This window comes from Dendrobates tinctorius, unplaced genomic scaffold, assembly GCF_039654945.1.
Source record: "Dendrobates tinctorius isolate UK_male_01 unplaced genomic scaffold, ASM3965494v1 ptg000051l, whole genome shotgun sequence".
In the NCBI taxonomy this organism is placed as follows: Eukaryota; Metazoa; Chordata; class Amphibia; order Anura; family Dendrobatidae; genus Dendrobates; species Dendrobates tinctorius.
The window spans coordinates 6,452,822-6,473,499 of record NW_027361719.1 but is presented as its reverse complement, the minus strand read 5'-3'; the positions used below and the strand labels follow the sequence as shown (position 1 = coordinate 6,473,499).

At 43.4% G+C, this 20,678-nt stretch overlaps 1 protein-coding gene across 1 annotated transcript in view; it reads left to right on the top strand.

The window, feature by feature from the left end:
• Positions 1 to 19,959, top strand: part of LOC141091265 (TRAF family member-associated NF-kappa-B activator-like) — a 53,428-nt gene extending 33,469 nt beyond the window's left edge. Inside the window, exon 4 of the mRNA XM_073576724.1 lies at positions 18,027 to 19,959. Within this exon, the coding sequence (XP_073432825.1) occupies positions 18,027 to 18,242 (216 nt within the window). The 3' untranslated portion in view covers positions 18,243 to 19,959. The remainder of the gene's footprint in view (positions 1 to 18,026) is intronic.
• Positions 19,960 to 20,678: the final 719 nt, after the last annotated feature.

Here is a 20,678-nt window from a genome sequence, read left to right as displayed (position 1 = left end):
TCAAACTGTCTGCTGGAAGGTCAGCCATTTTTTGTCTATGACATGTACCACGAAGTTTCCTTAAAATGTATACATTTGAAAATTACTCTACTTACGCGTCGCTTAGCTTCCATTACCCATAGGGCCCCTTCAGTTATCAAGCGTCCTTAAGGCTTAACCTGTGCGTGATAATATTTGACAAGCAGGAAAGCACCATGACTGTTGGGGATGATGATTGGAGTACAGTAGTTACTTTCAAGCTTTGCATTCGAAATGTGTCCCCCGACTCACAAAAGTCCAATAGCATCTACAAATTGTTTCAGTATTTCAACGGGACTATCTTTAGGGACGTCTCTGTGAATTCAGAGGGACACTAGAGTCTGAGTATAAGCCTTGTACTGGACACAACGGATGATATCATGTTTTACCTGCTAGAACTTATCCGCTGAGTCAGCCTTATGACAATAATGCCAGCTTTTGCATAGAACTGACCCTACTTGCATGACTTTAAAAGATCTAACAACATGAATCAGGCAATCTAAAGGCCCCTTTACATTTAGCGATGCACCAGCGATCCCGACCACGATACGACACGGTCAGGATTGCTGGTGCATCGCTAAATGGTTGCTAGTGAGCTGCCAAACAGGCAGATCTCACTAGCGATGTAGCGACGCAGCAGCGGTCGTTACTTACCTTTCAGACGCGGCGATGATGACGTCATCCCGCCCGCGTCCACGCGTCGCTCGTCGCCACAGCAGGAGGCGCCCGACGAGAAATGGACCCGGCCGATCTCGCGCGATCAGCGACAGACAGTGGGGGAGTCGGTCGGAGGTAAGTATCACACATAGCAATATCGCTAGTAATATCGCTGCTGCATCACAAAATCGGTGACGCATTAGCGAGATTACTAGCGATATCGCTATGTGTAAAACCCCCTTAAGGCTCTGTAGGCTGACCACCAGGTGGAGAATCTGACGAAGCTGCTGGAACCAATGTGTTTATTGGTGACTATTGTATTAAGTGTGAAAATTTTAGTCCAAATCTCCACATCTGATTCTGGCTCGAAGAGTTCATGTGTGTTTTTTAAAACGAAGGATACTAAGAAACTGAAATTGATGCAAAGGGACTTAAAGGGGAAAATTAAGAATGCCCATGAGGCGTTCCGAATTAAATTAGAAAATAAACTGTCACACAACAATTCCAAGGAGGTGTGGTCGAGCATGAAGCAGTTAACTGAGTTTAAGGCTAGGCCGGAGCATGGGGAAGTGGATTTGCCCATGGCTAATGAAATGAACGAGTTCTTCAACAGATTTACCAACACATGTGCTGCGTCATCAGGAATGAGGGATAGAGCTGAGGAACGATCAGCAGCATTGACTTTGGGTGATGCTTTCACTGTCTCCCCAAGTGATGAGAGGAAACCGTTTCAGAAACTAGTCATTGGCAAAGCAGCTGGGCCTGATGGCCTCAGTCCATGTGTCCTAAAAGTGTGTGCAAACCAACTGTGTAATGTCTTTCAGATCCTGTTTAACAGGAGCCTACAGTCTCAGAGAATACCAGTGCTGTGGAAGACCACCTGCCTGGTGCCGGTTCCCAAGATCACCTTTCCAACTTCCCTACACGACTATCGTCCAGTGGCCTTAACATCGCATGCTATGAAGTCGTTGGAGAGAATAGTACTTACCCACTTGTGCCCGAGGGTGAGGGTCTACACTGACCCCCTGCAGTTTGCGTACCAGCAGAAATTGGGGGTGGAAGATGCGGTAGTGTCTCTGCTACATACAATACATTCATTCTTGGACAATGATGGAACTGCCATGTTCTTTGACTTCTCTAGTGCTTTCAATACCTTACAGCCGTTCTTATTACGAAATAAATTGACTGATATGGCAGTGGATGAGGGGATGGTGAACTGGATAAGTGACTACCTGACGGACAGGCCACAGTTTGTAAGGATGGGGGAGGTGTTATCTGGCAGTGTACGTAGCAGTGTGGTAGCCCCTCAGGGTACAGTGCTGTCGCCCTTCCTCTTCACATTGTATACAGCTGACTTTCAGTATAAATCCGATTTCTGTCACCTCCAAAAATTCTCAGATGACTCAGTGATTGTAGAGGGCATTGTGGGGGACCGGGGTGAGGAGGAATATAGAAGGGTGGTTTCTGACTTTGTGGATTGGTGCCAGACTAACTGTCTAAAACTAAATGTAAAGAAAACCAAGGAGATAGTGGTGAGTTATAGAAGGAAAAAAGATGACTACTTACCGATCACTATTGCTGGCTAGGAGGTGGAGATGGTTGAGACCTACAAATATTTAGGGGTTCTTCTTGACAGCAAACTTGATTGGAGGTGTCATACAGAGAAGATTCACAAGAAGGGAATGAGCAGACTGTACTTTCTGCGGAAGCTCAGGTCGTTCAATGTGTGCAGTAAAATGCTGGAAATGTTCTACCAGTCTGTTGTGGCAAGCGCCATCTTTTTTGCCATCATTTGCTGGGGCAGTAGTGTGCGAGTAGCTGACGCCAATAAGCTCAACAAACTTATCAAAAAACAAGCGTGGCTGTTGGCCTCCATCTTGACTCTTTTGAGGAGGTAGTGGAAGATAGGATTCAAAAGAAGTGCAGGCTATAATGAACAATAATACACACCAACTGTACGGGCTGTTCTTGAATCAGAAGAGCACATTCAGCAGCCGTCTAATCCTACTAAGGTGCAAGAAGGAGAAATTCAGGAAATCGTTGGTGCCTACTGCTATGGGGATGTATAACAATTCACTAAGGGTGAAAGATGCCTACAACCTAGGGTTGGCTCACTAATGTAAAGGATCAGAGACCTGTGTACCTTTGTTTGTTATGTATTGTGGCTAGTCATGCACAGGATCTGTGTCTAGTAATTACTCTATGTAATGCTGTTTGTAATGTATTAATGCTGTTTGTAATGTTTTGTTTGTAATGCTGTTGTAACGCTGCTGTGATGCCATAATTTCCCTCGGGATCAATAAAGTGTATCGTATCGTTTCTCGTGAACAATGGGTACTGGTTGACACAGGAATGCAGGTTCGATGAGCAAAGTAGTCTCTTTAAGGCATGATGCCATTACCGCTCTGGTTGCATGGTCTGCAACATTATGATTAGTTGGTACATATCCCCACTGAGAAGACTGTGAAGACCTCCTAATTGTGACTCGGTTGTTTATGTAGATGTGAATCTCCTAGTCTCCTTTTGAATGTAGCCTAACACAGCTTTGCTATTAGTGAAGAATTCTGCATCTTCAAGCTGTAGGTCAAGCTCTCATGTGATGAGTTACGCAAGTTCAATGGCAAGAACAACTGCGCAGAGCTTTAGCCTAAGTATAGTGGATTCAGGACATGGTGCTAGCTTGGCTTTTCCCATGACGAACCCTATGTAGACGTAGCCTGTGGCATCTGTAGTTGTCAAGTAGGCAACTGTGGCTATGGCTTTAACTGAGGCATCACAAAATACACACAGCCTCCTAGAAAGAACTTCCTCCAAGGAGATATATGTATACGGCCTGTGTATGAGTAGGTCAGACAATGACTTTAGAGAATCCCTCAAGGTTACCCATAAAAACTCTTTCCCAGTACAAAAGTCGGGTGCCCCAATTACCTGAGTCTACAATTAATTCACGTAGCAAGGTTTTACATTGGATGATCACCAGTGCAACGGATTCAAGGGGGATCACGCAGACTGTTAATTGTGGACAGGATGCCTCATTATGTGAATGGTTTTTGCTCTAGATTGACTTGAAAGGTGATAGTATCAGACTTGAGGTCCCAATCGAGCCCTAGACTGCGATATACAGGAAGAAAGCCTGTGGCTGAGTCCAGGTCTTTCAATTCGGTGGGGTAGTCTTCAGTGGCAAAGGTCTCTATCACCATTTTGCTATTAGAAGCTGTCTTATGCAGCCTGAGGTTAGTCCTCTTGAGTAGGCTGATTGCAGCTTCTGGCGACAGAAGAGACTTTAGACAATCATCTATGTGATAGTCTCTTTCAATGAACTGTCTGACTTCATCATCAAACTCTCTTTCACATCCTTGTATGGATCGCTTAAGCCCATAGATCATTATGGCGGAGGATGGGCTGTTGCCAAAAACATGCATTTTCATATGGCTTTCTACAATGAAGAATCATAGGAAGCCTATATGTTTTATATTGACTAAAAAAATGAATCATTTGTTGAATGACTGCAGTTATGGCAACTGTTTCTTTCCAGAATCTGCTCAAAACACAGAATAAAGCATTGTTGATATCAGGACCCGTGAAAAGAACATCATTCAAGGATAGTCCTTGATATCTTGAGCTGAAGTCGAACACTACTTGTATCTGGCCAGACTTTTCAGGGTGATAGACACTGAATACTGGAAGGTATCAGCATTCCTCGCTCTCTTTCAGAGGTGGAGCTACTTCCGTGTGGTCATTATCAAATATTTTGCCCATGAAAGCAAATGTGTTTTTTCATTTTTGGCTTTCTTAGGAAGCTGTGATTTAGGAAGATAAGGAGCTGTTTGTTCTTAGGAAGATGGCTTGAACCGTAGTGGGGCCACAGTTATTGGTTTCATCTTTGTAAAATTCTTGTTCCATTATCTCCAGGAAGGTCACATCTTCGATGGATTGGGCTATTTTATGATCATCTTTTGTCCTGTGGAAGACAGCACACTAGGTAATCTTTTTCTCCGTCTCACAAGTAATCATTGGCATATCTGTCTTCTCTGATATTCGATGTTCGAGTGTGCTGAGTCGGCAAGCTTCTGATTTACAAAAAATTTGTTGGTACAAGGTAGAAAAAGGATGAGTGCCCTCTCTCTAATGTGTTCATGTAGAGAGAGTTGACTTGTTTAGTTTGTGAGCATTTCCTAGGCAAACATCTCCTATGATGACCCGTCCCAGGTCTAGCTTCTGAAAGTAGGTTGAGTTATGAGGACCATTTACCTGCTTCATCACTTTGTTGACTCTGATGATATCTCTCCCCAACAAAAGGGCCAACTTGGCTTGAGGATTGAGGGCAGGAATGAGATGCACTATGCTTCTCAAGTGAGTATGATATAAAGCTGCTTCTGGTGTGCCCATCTAGGTATTCGATTTCATAACCCATGGCCCTTCACCCAGATTCTTCACTTACCCCTGTGCATGTTTTAAGTGAGTAGGATGAGCTAAGTACCTCGATTTTAAATATGTCGAAGAAGGCTTAGTGATCTGCTACTTTGATCGTTGAGGATAGTGTAGAGTTTAACTGCTTTTTCACAGTGGCCCATAGGGTAAACTGTAACAAGACAGATCTTCGAACAGGATCTGTTCCTAAGACCTTCCCTGCAACTTGAGTTCACTGGGATGACACTTCAGGAGGTGCATTGTATTTCTCTTCCCCACCGTGCTCTTTAGGTCAGTCTATCAGTTGCTATCAGTGTGTCAAGAGTGAGAGAAGAGGGTTGCATTGACAATCCAACACAATGGGCAGCACTTTGAACACATTTTATAAGTGGTCATAAACTTGTAAATAACTCATGAAAGAATAAACTTACATTAAAACCAAGCACACCATTGGTTTTTCTTGTGAAATTCTCAATAAGTTTGATGTGTCACATGACCCTCTTCCCACTGAAAAAAAATAAAGTTGGATCCAAAATGGCCAACTTCAAAATGGCTGCCATGGTCACCACCCATCTTGAAAAGTTTCCCCCCTCCCATATACTAATGTACCACAAACAGGAAGTTGATATCACCAACCATTCCCATTTTATTTAGGTGTATCCATATAAATGGCCCACCCTGTAGTTACCATCAGCGTCTTCTTTCTTGAAAGCGGTCGATGTGTAGTAAGGATTTACAGGCTTGGGTGCAGGTCACACCAATGGTAGAAGGTAGACAGAATTACTTTCATGCTTAATGTGGGGTGATTGGTGCATGAAAGTCGATGACTGAATGGCAAGATTTTGTCGTTGATGATCGGCAGGGTTTGGTCTCGCTCTTGGAGCTTAATATAGGTAGTTGTCTTGCGGGGCATGCCGTAGCACGTAATCTGAAGTGTCGCGAGATATCATATTGACAAAGTTTGGGTCCTATTCTAATGATGTAATTTTCACTAGTGCAGTGTGCTGCTTCTTCCAAAGCCTGTTCCTCAGCTTCTGCTGCTGCCGCTTCCTTGTCCACAGCGAGTTTTGGACAGTCAGCTTTTAGATGTGCTTGTACCTTTTTTAATGTCAACTCCTTTTCAGTGAAAGCAGCTTCTGCCTTCGCCTTGGCGGTGCAAATAACGGTGCTGCTTGCAGACTTCCTTGAAGCTATTGAGTTTACATGGGAGCACGTTGCATATTCTTCATATAGTGGAGAAAAAAAGTATTTGGTCAGCAACCAATTGTGCAAGTTCTCCCACTTTAAAAGATGAGAGAGGCCTGTAATTGACATCATAGGTAGACCACAACTATGAGAGTCAAAATGAGAAAACAAATCCAGAAAATCACCTTGTCTGATTTGGCAAGATTTATTTTGCAAATTATGGTGGAAAATAAGTACTGTATTCAGTGATTAACAAAAGCTCATCTCATTATTTTGTTATATATCCTTTCTTGGCAATGACAAAGGTCAAATGTTTTCTGTAAGTCTTCACAAGGTTGGCACACACTTTTGGTGGTATGTTGTCCCATTCCTCCATGTAGATCTCCTCTAGAGTAGTGATATTTTGGGCCTGTCGCTAGGTAACACAGACTTTCAAATCTTTCCAAAGGTTTTCTATGGGGTTGAGATCTGGAGACTGGCTAGGCCACTCCAGGACCTTCATATGCTTCTTACAAAGCCACTCCTTCGTTGCCCTGGCTGTGTGCTTGGGATCATTATCATCCTGACAGACCCATCCACATTTCATCTTCAATGCCCTTGCTGATGGAAGATTTGCACTCAAAATCTCACGATACATGGCCAATTCATTCTTTCATGTACACAGATCAGTCGTCCTGGTCCCTTTGCAGAGAAACAGCCCCATTTTATCCTTTCTCTGGCATCTGTATGCAGTTTGACTGGTCGCTGATAGAACCCTGTGTTTCAACCCCTTTCTATAGTAGTTGTTTTACTGTTCTAACACCCTCACCATGTTCCGGGAGAGTGAGTTAACAGACAGCTAAACTCTTTCCTATGGATACATTGAGATAGATGTACGAGGAAGAAAGCACATTCAGCCGAAACGCTCGTAGGGGCTTTGGCACCGGCAGCTCAGAGGTATATATGATATTACAACTTACTTCCACAATTTATGTCTACTTCTTGGTGCAATTTCTCTTAGCCTGTTATATTATTATCGAGCACGTATTTGTAAAACCTATTACTATGTGGGTGTAATTATGTTATGATCACCACCTCTAATCTGTGGTGCCTCTTTAGTATTGATCACCATCTATATTTATTCCCTTTTTTGTGTATGGTTATAATTATTTTGTTCAATAAAATTATATTTTTAAACAATTTGGTTCCTTAAGTGCATATTGTTTCTATAGGTTATTAAAATTGTTAGGTAGTAGGACTCTTACTCGTAAAGCATATGCACTAAGTACAAGGGCTGCCTAAAATTAGAATGAGTGACTGCAATATACCCTGAAAGACAAAAATTTGGAACGAGTGCTGCATAACGAGCCTTTAAAAATTTGGAGAGAGTGATGTATAATGACCTAAAATTTTGGAAAGTGACTATAATGACCTTCTAAAAATTGGGAGAAAGTGAAGCATAATGACCCCCTAAAACTTGGATGAAAGTGAAGCATAATGACATTCTAAAAAATTTGGAGAGAGTGACTAAAAACTACCCTCTAAAAATTTGGAGATAGTTATTTAAAATGACCCACTAAAATGGAGTGAAGGCCCCACAATGACTCTATATTTGAATTGACTTTATGTTCCGCTTCTGTCATCTGGGGGGTTGAGAAGTTTGGGCCAATCCAGGCCTTGTTCATTTTGAGTGAGTGCCGCATGATGACCCTTTAAAGATTTTGACTGAGTTTTGACTGAGAACCACTGGATGGCTTTGCGCTCCTCTGTCATCCGGTGGGGTTAAGAAGTCTGGGCCAATCCAAGTTTTGCTCATTTAGAGTGAGGGCTGCATGATGACCCTCTAAAGATTTTGAGTGAGGGCCTCCTAAATGCACCAATATCTTACATGTAATCTGGAAATACTTTTCTGGCATAGGGGAGAGCTCAGAAGGGAAGGAGCACCATATTGTAGTGCAGATTTGGCTGTTAAGATTTACGGATGCCATGACCCATTGGAAGAGCCCCTCAGGTGCTAGTACAGCAGAATCCCCTAATAAGTGATCACATTTTACAAACTACGCCTCTCAATTAATTCATCTAAGGGTGCATTATATTGACACCACAAGTGTGTCACAGAATTTTATACCATTGTGCAGTGAAGACAAAATTATTTTTGCCACAAAAATGTTGTTTTAGCTCCAAATTTTACATTTTCACACAGGCTAATGAGTAAATATGGCACCAAAATTTGTCACACAATTTCTGCTGAATGTGGCAATACCCCATATGTGTCTATACAATACTGCTTAGCCACACAGCGAGATTTGGGAGAGAGGGACGGAGCGCTATATGCCTCTTGGAGAAGAAGTTATCCTAGAATAGTTTGTGGACTCTATATTCAGAACCCTTAAGTGCCAGAAGAGTGATGTCTCTTATCAAGTGACTCCATTTTGGAAATTATACCCCCTTGGGAATTTATCTACAGGTACAGTGACAATTTTGACTCCATGAGTGTTTTCCAGAAACAAGTAGCAGTGGATGTTTCAGAGTGAAAATTGCAAATTTGCCAATAGTGCCCAGTACATTGTAGTACATTATGCCCAACTTGTGCTTCAGGGAACATGCACCCGTAAACTAAGTGGGCTCTCATTGCTACAGAAATGCCATGCATGTGGACACTAAATGTAGTTTAGTCACTGTCACGCTGCAGCTATGCAGGTAGCTGCAAGTTCCACTAGATGGCAATAGAGTGAAAGGAGCAGACATGCAGCACTGCAGTGAGGCTACCAACAGGTGGCAGCAGAGTAATCAAACAAGCCAAGTCAAAACCTAGACTGTCACACAGTACCAAGGGAAAAAACAAGCAGAGTCAGCGGACCGCCAGAGGGTCAATACCAGTCCAAAGCAGAAGTAGCAGAAGCAAGAGACAAAGTAAGGTCAGAGTCAAAGCCGAGACAAACACCGGGAAATCCAAAAACAAAGGGAAACACTAAGATGGGACAGGCAGAGAGGAAGAAACAGACATGGGCAAAGTCAGTAAGCACAGCAGGGCAAATCAGGATACTACCAGCGTCAGATACTCACGCCGTAGGCAAAAAATATAGCTGACATCGGCTGCAAGATGCAGCAGAGAGAAATAGCTGACCTGAAATCGAGGCAAGGCAAAGTTAACCCCTGAAATGAGCAGGCAGGACTCAAAACCCGGTCTGGATCATGACATTCACCCTGTGGTACTCAGAAGAGGGGGGAATTGGGAGCACAGAATTCTCTGAATTTCTTTTTGGGGGGAACCATAGCACTTTTCCACAGCCTTTGTGCTACCAGTAACATAGCAGCCCCCTACATTTCCATTGACAGATGACAGACCTGAGTGGGGGCTTGTTTTTTGTGGTTTGAATTGATGCTTTTATTAAGAACATTTTACATAACATTTGGAATCACATTTATCCTGTGCTTTACACTGAGTACTGAAATAGAAGTTTCCATCTCAATCTCCGAATGACGTAATTTAGATGAAACTCCCGATGGATTCATTCGCTATAATGAGGCATCAGAGTTACTACGGACTCTGCCTGCTCTCTGTTCAGCGACATCCTTTTTTCAGAGTTGCACAAAACTTTGGCGGAGAGCTCTTTTATGCACTCTTAAAGTGAACCTGTCAGCAGGATTGTGCGGAGTAACCTACAGATTGTGTCAGGATGGTGCTGTTATACAACAACCACAAGACAGATTTCATCATTCCAGGTATCATTTTAATCAGTATAAAAGCGCGAACCTGACACTGTCTGTAGGTTACACAATCCTGCTGACAGGTTCACTTTAAGGGTATGTGCACAAGTTGCGGATTTGCCTGTGGAATTTTTTGCGCAGATTCTGCATCTCTTTGCAGAAAACGCAGTTAATAATCCTTGCTTTTTGATGCGGATTTTCATGCTTTTTTACATGCGGATTTGTATGCGTTTTTGTCAGCTAAATAAAGATATATTATTTAACAAAAAAAAGAATTGTGATGTAATTTCCTTGTCCAACCTCTTCTTTTACATACTCCATTGAAGAATAATGTTTACACACTCAGATAGATAGATTAGATATGTAAGAAAAAGGAACAGCATCCGTCTCCAGGTGAAAAATTCTGTAGCTTTATTTTGCCATCATCAGATACAATGTTTCGACCTCTATAGGCCTAATAGAGGTCGAAACGTTGTATCTGATGATGGCAAAATAAAGCTACAGAATTTTTCACCTGGAGACGGATGCTGTTCCTTTTTCTTACGTTTGTACACAGTGTTGGACTCGACGGGCCCCGGGGCCTTTGGAACGTGCATCTATGTGCTGTCGGCTGTTTTTCTTATAGATAGATTAGATATATCTATAGATAGATTGATAGATATAGCTATAGATAGTTAGATCTATAGATAGATAGATAATACCAAGCCCGATGTTTAGTAATAAACATAATAAAATGGTGCATAAAGAGTTAAATAAAAACACACACACACACAAAATCTGCGTTAGGCCGGGGTCACACTTGCAAGAAACTCACACCTCAGTACCCAGCAATGCCGCCAGCACTCGGCAATTTTCTGTGCCAGAGAGGGAAAGCCAGAGACTGGGTGCCGATGTTTATAGCCTGGGAAGGGGGTAATACCCATGGATCTTCCCAGGCTATGAATACTAGCCCGCAGCTGTATATTTAGCCTTTACTGGCTGCTAAAATAGGGGGTCCCCTATAATTAGTAGCTAGAAAAGGCTATGTAGACAGCTGCAGGCTGATATTAATAGTCTAAGAAGGGGCCATGGATATTGGCCCCCCCGGCTACAAACACCAGCTCACAGCTGCCCCAGAAATAGTGCATCTCTAAGCTGTGCAAATACCGGCGCTTAGCCTCTCTCTCCCCACGGCCTGTAACGGTGGCATATGGGGTTATATTTGTGGGGTTGATGTCACCTTTGTGTTGTAAGGTGACATCAAGCCAGGCTTAGTAATGGAGAGGGGTCAAAAGGATAATTATCCATTACTAATCCTATAGTTGGTAAAGGGTTAAATAAACACACAGCCAGAATAAAGTATTTTAATGAAATAAAGCACTACAGTTTCCCATCTTTATTGTACTCCTAATTCCTGTGATGCCCTCGATCACCTGTAAAAAAAAAAAAATAAATAAATCAACAGTACACTCCCTGTTCCAACGTAATCCATTTAATATCGAGTGTCCCCGATGGTCTCCCCTATTGAGCTGTCACATCAGGAGATGTGACCTCTCTACAGGGCCTCCAGTGACACACTGACAGGAGATAATGGCTCCTGCAGTGTTATCACTGAGGGTTTACTGGAGTTCATGCTCTCACTTTACGGCACTGCTGCGTGAGAATTTTCCCACACATCGGTGCCGCAAGTGACAGCCTGGACTCAATTGACCTCTGACGGCAGAGTGATCCACTGCGGGAGGATACCTACAGTCATTGTATCACTGGAGGCCCCTGGAGAGCGGTCACATCTGCTGATGTGACAGTTCTCCATGGGAAATCATCGTAGGACAATCGTTATTAAATAGATTACGCCAAAACAGGGAATATACTATTGCTTTATTATTTTATTTTTTTTACAGGTGATCGAGGGCGTTGGGGATTAGCTGTATGGTGAGTATGTACTGTATATATGTGTTTGTTTTTGTTTTTTTATACTTGAACGCACTAGCCGGATGATGGGACTACTACTGGCCCCTCATCGGCTAGCTGTCACTGTAACAGGCATAGTCAGATGGGATTAGTAGTCCCATTGGATGATGCCTGCCTACATACAAACCTGCGCAAACACACACAGCCCTCAGACCCCCGCACATACACACAGATACCAGCACACAGAAATGCACATATTCACCGCACACATAGTCTCCGCCCACACACATAGTCTCCGTCCACACCTTCTTCCTCCTCCCTATCTGCAGCGTTTCTCACACGCAACTCTGCAGCAAAACCACAGATCTTTTTAAACCTGTGGTTTTGCTGCGGATCTGCCTGACTCAATGGTAGTCAATGGATGCAGAAACGTTGCAGATCCACAAAAAGAATTGACATGCTGCAAAAAATAAAATGCTGTAATTCCTATTGACTAACATTGGTGTGCACTACACTGCAGATTTGAAGCAATTCCGCGCATCCAAAAACGCTGCCAAAATGCATCAAAATCTGCAACGTGTGCACATAGCCTTAGAGTGCATAGAAGTGTGATCCGCCAGAGTTTTGTCCAATCAGTGTAACTGTAGTTTACTGAGCAAACGCCCGATGTCAGGTTCACTTTAAAAAGATGGACATCACTGTATCTTAGGCCAGATAGAGTCCACTGTGTCTCTATCTGCTTTATTATAAGGAATCTTCTGCCGTGGGTTCCGTCTGTATCATATATTTCAGAGATTTACATGGGATCCAAGAGGAATCATTTCTCCTTGCGGAGAATGACATGTCAAGCATGTTAAGATGAGGAGACTTTCAAGCCGCAATGCTCCTCTGGGAAATATACAAATTGTCTTTTCAGAGAGCAAGTGGACTAGAACTCTAGTGTCATGTATACGAAGCAGCAATCCTAGAATTCAATGTCAACCCTTTAAAAAGCCTTGTGACATGACTTAGGATAAAAGCCAAAATCAGAATCTCAATTTGCAGACACTGTGTTTTGGAGTACTGCCACCTCATCAGTGCAAAAATGTGAGATCAGGTTTGGCCATGTGAGAGGAATCCGATCGGGATCCAAGGGGTATCGTTTCTCCTTGTGGAGAGTGACTTGTCAAGCATGCCGAGATGAGGAGACTTTCAAGCCGCTATGCTCCCATAGGAAATAGGCAAATTGTCTCTTCAGAGAGGAAGAGGACTGATGAGGGGCAGTGCCCCGAAACACAGTGTCTGCATATTGAGAGTCAGGTTTAGGCTTTTATCCTAAGTCATGTGACAAGGCTCATTAAAAAGCCGATATTGACTTCTAGGATTGCTACTTCCTATAGGTGGCACTAGAGTTCCAGTCCTCTTCCTCTTTGAAGAAACAATTTGCATATCTGATTTGATACAAGAATAGTATACAGGGATATATGATGATATATAATCATTACATAATCCTTGATTTGCTTTGAATATGTCTTATCTTATAAAGCCCAAATGTTTACAAAGTTTACTACTAACATATGGGACAAGCATCAACATCTGTGAAATGATTATTACAATATGTGACTCAAGGGTCAAAATACAGCTTAGTGTTAGTGATCCTCTTTAACCGAGTGGGTACGTGTTGCTGACTGAGGTTAAGTGGACGTGATACATATTCTATATTCACACAGTAGACAGAAAAATGACCGATTTTGGGATTTAGATTTGTTTAATGGATTAAAGAAGAGCATTGTGATTACGCTATAAACTGTAGTTCCATTACTGTACTTTATAGGACAAAAGACAAGTTTTTCCAGGATTCTGTATGCTTAATATATATAAAAAACTAAGTTGAACTTGTCTTCCATTAACCCCTTAATGACCGCCAATACATCTTTTTACTGACTTGAGATATGAGAGAATAGCATCTCCATACAGGTGACAATCCAGCAGCTGTGTTTGCACCGTCCATATCTGTTTAACCCCTTAGATGCTGCTGTCAATAGTCACTACATCATTTAAATGGTTGAGTGTGGCTTCTCCCTCTTTATCCCCATCGGCAGGGCTGCCACTAGGAATTTCGGGGCCCCATACTGGTAAAATTTTCGGGGCCCCCTTGAGACTCCGCCCAGGCTCCACTTCAGCCCCGCCTCCACCCCTCGAACTGTCCATAGTACCACCGCTCTCTCTTGGAGAAACTCCACTTCTCACCAATCACACATTAACAGTTCACATCACCAGATTACACATATAGCCGGCAGCTTTTGTTTTGGCCAAAAGATTTTTTTAAGTCGCCGCCACAACACGGTAGACACTTTTGGCCGTGCCCTAATCTACTGTAACCTATTAAATATTTGTTAAAATATCCAATACAATTTAGGTATATTTTTATTTTTCAATTTTTAAAATGACCAATAATATCACATACAAGGAACAAATACCGCTACACCATGTCCAGACCACATATTACCACCACATAGTGACCTATAATACCACATACAAGGAACAAATACTGCCACACCATGACCAGACCACATATTACCACCACAGTGACAGAATAATATCACATACAAGGAACAAATACTGCAACACCATGTCCAGATCACATATTACCACCACATAGTGACTGAATACTACAGTACTGATCAGTAATGAAAAAAAACACAATACTATCACCATAAGTGCCATTATACACAAGGGATCTCTACTTACTATGCAGTGTCTGTGTACAAGTAATAAAGTCATCAATGACATTATACACAGGACTTCTATACAGTATTTAGTGTCAGTGTATAGGTAACACACTAACTCACCAGTGACGTCTCTAGGTGAAGTACTTCATCTTTGCTTTTCATCTTTCATCCAGCACAGACCGCCATCACTTCTTCCAGCCAGGGCTCGTCTCTGCAGGAAATAACACAGTCATCTAGAGCTCTGCTTGCAGAACATATTACTTATTTTTCCCAACTTCTACATTACATCACATGAAGAAAAATAGGCGACATAGTGTCACTCTGCACAGTAACAGGACCGCCCCCCCATTTAAAACAGTATACTCAAAAAATAAAATAAATACATCACTGCAGTAATAATATCCCTTAAATCAACCCTGTGGTAGTAATATCCCCCATCCTAGCCCCCGTGTGTCTCATTCCTGGCTTCAGCCATATGTTCTCTCATCCCACCCTCATGAGTATCCATTCTGCCCCATATGTTCTCCCCATCCTGCCCCATCTGTCTCCATCGTATCTATCCTGCCCCATGATCCTGCACGATCTGTCTCTAACCCTACCCCATCTGTCTCTAGTCCTGCCCCCAGTGTCTCAAATCATGCCCCCATGTTTTTCATCCTGCCCCGTGTCTGCAATCATGCCCCCTGTGTCTCCATTCTGCCCCCAGTGTCTCCAATCCTGCCTCCAGTGTCTCCAATCCTGCCCCCTATGTCTCCAATCATGCCCCCATGTCTGCAATCCTTCCTTGTGTCTCCAGTTCTGCCCCCAGTGTCTCCAGTTCTGCCCCCAGTGTCTCCAGTCCTGCCCCCAGTGTCTCCAGTCCTGCCACCAGTGTCTCCAGTCCTGCCACCAGTGTCTCATGTCCTGCCCCCAGTGTCTCCAGTCCTGCCCCAGTGTCTCCAGTCATGCCCCCAGTGTCTCCAGTCATGCCCCGTGTCTCTAGTCATGCCCCCAGTGTCTCCAGTCATGCCCCCATGTCTTTCATCCTGCCCCATGTCTCTAATCATGCCCCGTATCTCCATTCTGCCCCATGTCTCGCATTCTGCCCCATGTCTCATTCTGCTCCTTCCTGTGTCTCACTGTCACATTCTGCCCCGTGTCCATTGTGTCCCCTCCTGTGTCTCACTGTCACATTCTGCCCCCATTGTGTCCAGCATTCTGCCCCCATCGTGTCCAGCATTCTGCCCCCATCATGTCCAGCATTCTGCCCCCATGTCCAGCATTCTGCCCCCATGTCCAGCATTCTGCCCCATTGTGTCCAGCATTCTGCCCCATCGTGTCTAGCATTCTGCCCCCGTCGTGTCCAGCATTCTGCCCCCGTTGTGTCCAGCATTCTGCCCCATCGTGTCCAGCATTCTGCCCCATCGTGTCCAGCATGCTGCCCCCATCGTGTCAAGCATTCTGCCTCCATCGTGTCCAGCATTCTGCCTCCATCGTGTCCAGCATTCTGCCCCCATCGTGTCCAGCATTCTGCCCCATCGTGTCCAGCATTCTGCCCCATCGTGTCCAGCAATCTGCCCCCATCATGTCCAGCATTTTGCCCCCATCGTGTCTAGCATTTTGCCCCCATCGTGTCCAGCATTTTGCCCCCATCGTGTCCAGCATTCTGCCCCCATCGTGTCTAGCATTCTGCCCCCATCAACTCCAGCATTCTGCTTCCATTGTGTCCAGCATTCTGCCCCATGTCCAGCATTCTGCCCCATCGTGTCCAGCATTCTGCCATCTGCCCCGGGCCCTCCGGATCGCCGCTCTCAATATAAAAAAAAACACAAGTTCTTCTTACCTGGCCGCGCTCCTATGGCGAGGCTCCGTCCCTCCATGCACAAGCGCATACTCGCCGGCGACTGATAATGATGTCAGACGCCGGTGAGGTGCGCGCTGCAGCTGAAGTCAGCTGCCAGCCTCCAATTGGCTGGCAGCTGTTAACTATTGACGTGCGGGCGCGGGCCCACATGTCAATAGTGATCAACTGCCGCAGTGCCGAGGGCCCGGTTTAGCGTGCCGGTAGGGCCCGGTGAGCAGATGAGACGGGGCCTGATGCAGGCCCCCTCTGCCCACCGGGCCCCATACGCCAGTCAGGGCAGTAATGCCCCGATGGTGGCCCTGCCCATCGGCACCCTTAGATTTTGATCATGTGATCCTGATGTTTGACATGGAAATTCATGACCAAATAACGACCTTTGAATCTGCCAGCCATAGTAACCTGTGCAGAAGTTAGCCACATTTTGGTAGTAAAAATATACTTTTTCATTCCTGTCATGTCATTTTGCATTAATTCCTGAAAATCACCTGAAGGGTAAATAAACTACCTGACAGCAGTTTTCAATATGTCGGGGGTGCGTTTTTTAAAAAGGGATCACTTTTTGGGGTTTACCATTATATAGGACCCCCAAAGTCACTTCAAACCTGGATAGGTCACTAGAAAAATTAATTTTGTAAATTTCTGTGAAAAAAATGAAAAATTGCTGCTACATTTTAAAACAACATTTTAGAAACAGTGCTGTTTTAAAGCAAACATGTGGGTAATGTTATTTATTAATGTTTCTATGTGGTATAACTTTCTAGATTAAAGGGATAATCATTCAAAATTTTAAAATTGCTAATTTTTTAACATTTTTGTCAAATTTCTGATATTTTTTGTAAATAAACACAAAACATATCGACCTAAATTTACCATTATCATAAATTATGTGCCACGAAAAAACATTCTCAAAATCACTGGGATTTCTTGAAATGTTCCAGAGTTATTACCACATAAAATGACACTGGTCAGATTTAAAAAATTTGGCCCGGTCACTAAGGGGTTTTAATCAATACATTACAGAAAATTGAATAATCTAATGCTTTGATTTTATTTCCTCTCTTATGGTAATGGATTAAATCTTACTTCCTACAAAAGTTCTTTAAGGGGGTTTCCAAAACTGATGACTAGAATTGAATATCAAAATTTTATATGGACAAAATTACTACATTTGGGGGATGAGTGGAGGTGAGATTCTATGCACATAAAAAAATGGGGCGCATCTTATAATCCGAAGGTATCTTACGTGAGGGGCGGCGGTAGTGCGGCGGGGTCACAGGAGCCATGGTCACAGGAGGTTGGCGGCAGCGCCAGGAGGAGTAGGAAGATGCTGCGGGAGAGGGGACCTCCACTTACTGGTGCCAACATTTTCTGAGAGGACGGGGCCCACAGCATCGCCTCACTTCTGTCACCGCCGACTTCCTGAAGCAACGACCACAAAATATTTTTTTAGCCAAATATGTTTTAATACTGTCTGGTTTTGGATACAGTAGATTAGATAGATAGATAGATGTTATTTGGGGGATAGATTATATTGCTTTTTAACATATTTTCATGTATATGTAAGAAATTAAAATACATTTAGATCTCCAAAATTTATGTAAGTCTTGTTCTATTTCTTGCAGTCATCATGGAGTCCAGGCTGTCTGTCAGAAGACTGTCCCTTTGGCCAATGTGTCAATGTCAACTCAGATGTTGGACTGAGCTCCCAGATATGTGAGTTCTGCCTTGCAGTATTTCCAGCAGGAGCAGCAACTGAAGGAGAATTTCTTGGACATCTTGCTGGGCACATGGAAAGTTCGTCATTAGACCATTCACAAGGACAAGGACAAGAGTCCTGAAGTTTATCATGTAGCAGAAATACTTTTTTCCAATCATCAAAAATCTTTTTGTTGTTAGAGAAATGAATCCATTTTGTATATGTGGTATCCTTTTTGTTTTGTAACTAGTGATTGGTGAACCCCTAGATGTTTGGGTCCGGCAGGTTCGGCCAACCAGTTAAGAAAAAGTTTGGTTTGGGTACCAGAACAGGACCCAAACCCAGACCCCGTACAAATGAATGGGCGTCCTGAACATCCGTTATTTGCCAAGTCTTAATCTGTATGACAACACGGCAAACACTGCCTCTGATCGGCGGTAAGATCACTACCACCGGTCAGAGAGCTGCGGTTCCCAAGCTGTCAGATGACAGCGTGAGCCAGCAGCTGTGACTGGAGGTAAAACATTTACCTCCATTCACAGAGGCATTGGCTGATTACTACTCCCATCAGCCTACACCTTCTGCCGCTAATAACAGCGAGAGCAGGCACGGCTGATGGGAGTATTCATCAGACGACGCCTGCGCTATAAATCAATTTAAAAAAAATTACATGGGGCCTTTCTATTTTTGATATTTAGCATGGCAAAACTGGCAGCTGCTGGTAGCAACCTACAGCTGTCAGTTTTATCATGGCTGGTTATCAAGATTAGAGGGGTCCCAATGCTGTTTTTTGGCAATCAGCCAAGCCAAAGCAGACAGTTGGGGGCTGCTTTTCTCAGGCTGGTAAGGGGCCATGGATATTGGCCCACGAGCCTAAAAGTAGCAGCCCGCAGCCACTCCAGAAAAGGGGCATTTATTAGAAGCGCCAATTCTGGCACTTTGCTTGGCTCTTCCCACTTGCTCCGTGGTGGTGGCAAGTGGGGTTCATATTTGTGGAGTTGATGTCACCTTTGTATTTTTAGTTGACATCTTGCCCAGCAATTTGTAATAGTCATTACATATTGTCAATAAAAAACACCCAGAATGAAGTTCTTTATTTGAAAAAAAATCCACACCGTTTTACAAATTTATTTAAAAAAAGCAAACATAGTTATACTCACCTTACACCCATTCCATTGAAGCCCTGTCTCCTGTAAAAAAAATAAAAAAATAAGCAATAAATATACTCAGCTAATGCCCAATCCATTGAAGCCCTGGCCTCCTGTAAAAAAAACAAAAATGAAAAACAACAATATCCCTCACCTGATATACTTTCCTATGCTGTAATCTTTGATAATGCGGTAATTGGTTTTCAACCTGGACTGTGTCAAGATGCCACTGTCCAGGCTAAAATCCATGGGAGAATGAGCTGTTGCTAGCACAGCATGAGTGACAAGCGGTGACATCAACGAGGATACCGCAGGTCACTGTGGCTGTGTTCTCACTTCAGTTTGAGCTGGCCTGAAGAACTGTGGTGATCTCAGTGAGATCACCACTAGCACCATGTGAAAAAGTCTGAAGGTGCAGCGCTGAGCTCAGTGAGTTCACCGTGAGAAATTTCTTCTTGGAGAAGTCCATGTTCAGGGTCCGTGCCTGAACAGTATGTGCTCAGTATGGACCCCATACTTCACTGTTCAGCTTCGCCCATCACTACTTGTAACTTCTGTGTAATGATGGTCAAATAACACTGATAAGTGGGGAAGTTTCACATTTTTATTCACACCCCTAAAGTTCCTATTGTTCAGCGGGAACTTTTCCTTTGTCTGTGACCTTATTAAAGTGCCTACTTGTGCTAATAAACCAGAAGTCCTGAGTACATCATACAAGGCTGTGCTGCATTAATTTCCCGAGTGCATGTAAAACAAATATTAATTTGGAGTTAGACAGGCATAGAAGAGAGTGTATTTCTCTCACAGAATTTGGTGCCGAAGGTCGTGGGACCAGACATGTATTATATCATCCAGAAGAAAAATTGTGCTAGCACTGGTATAAACCTCCAGAGTGTTAAAGTGCTTAGAGCCATACGTGAGTAACTTGGGAGTAAATGGATACAGATTCATTTAAAGGAAAGACAGAAGAGGATTGTTCAGATAATGTGACGGCAAGGAATCTATAACGGATTATAAAAGAATATTGAAAAGGATGAAATTCCCCCACAGGAAGGGTCCTAGTCTGTATATGTTAAGGCAGAATGCTATTCATTAGAGCAAGCTTGGTCAAGACAATGGTTGAATCTGAGCAGTGAAAAGAATTTGGGTGGGGAAGTAATTAGTTGGGAAGATGTAGAAAAACCATTAAGGCTTGTTTTACATTAGCGTATCTGTGCACAGCGTATGATCCACATAGATCCGCATGCGTCAAGCGTACATATATTTAACATTGTGTACGCAGGGACATGCGTTTGCATCAGTTCGCATTCGGATGCGTACGCATGCGTCATTTCGCGGTGTGCGGAGGTGTCCGACGAACGCAACATGTTGCATTTTTTGAGACGTCAATTATGCGTAGTCATGCGCATGCGGATGAGTGCGTCAAAACA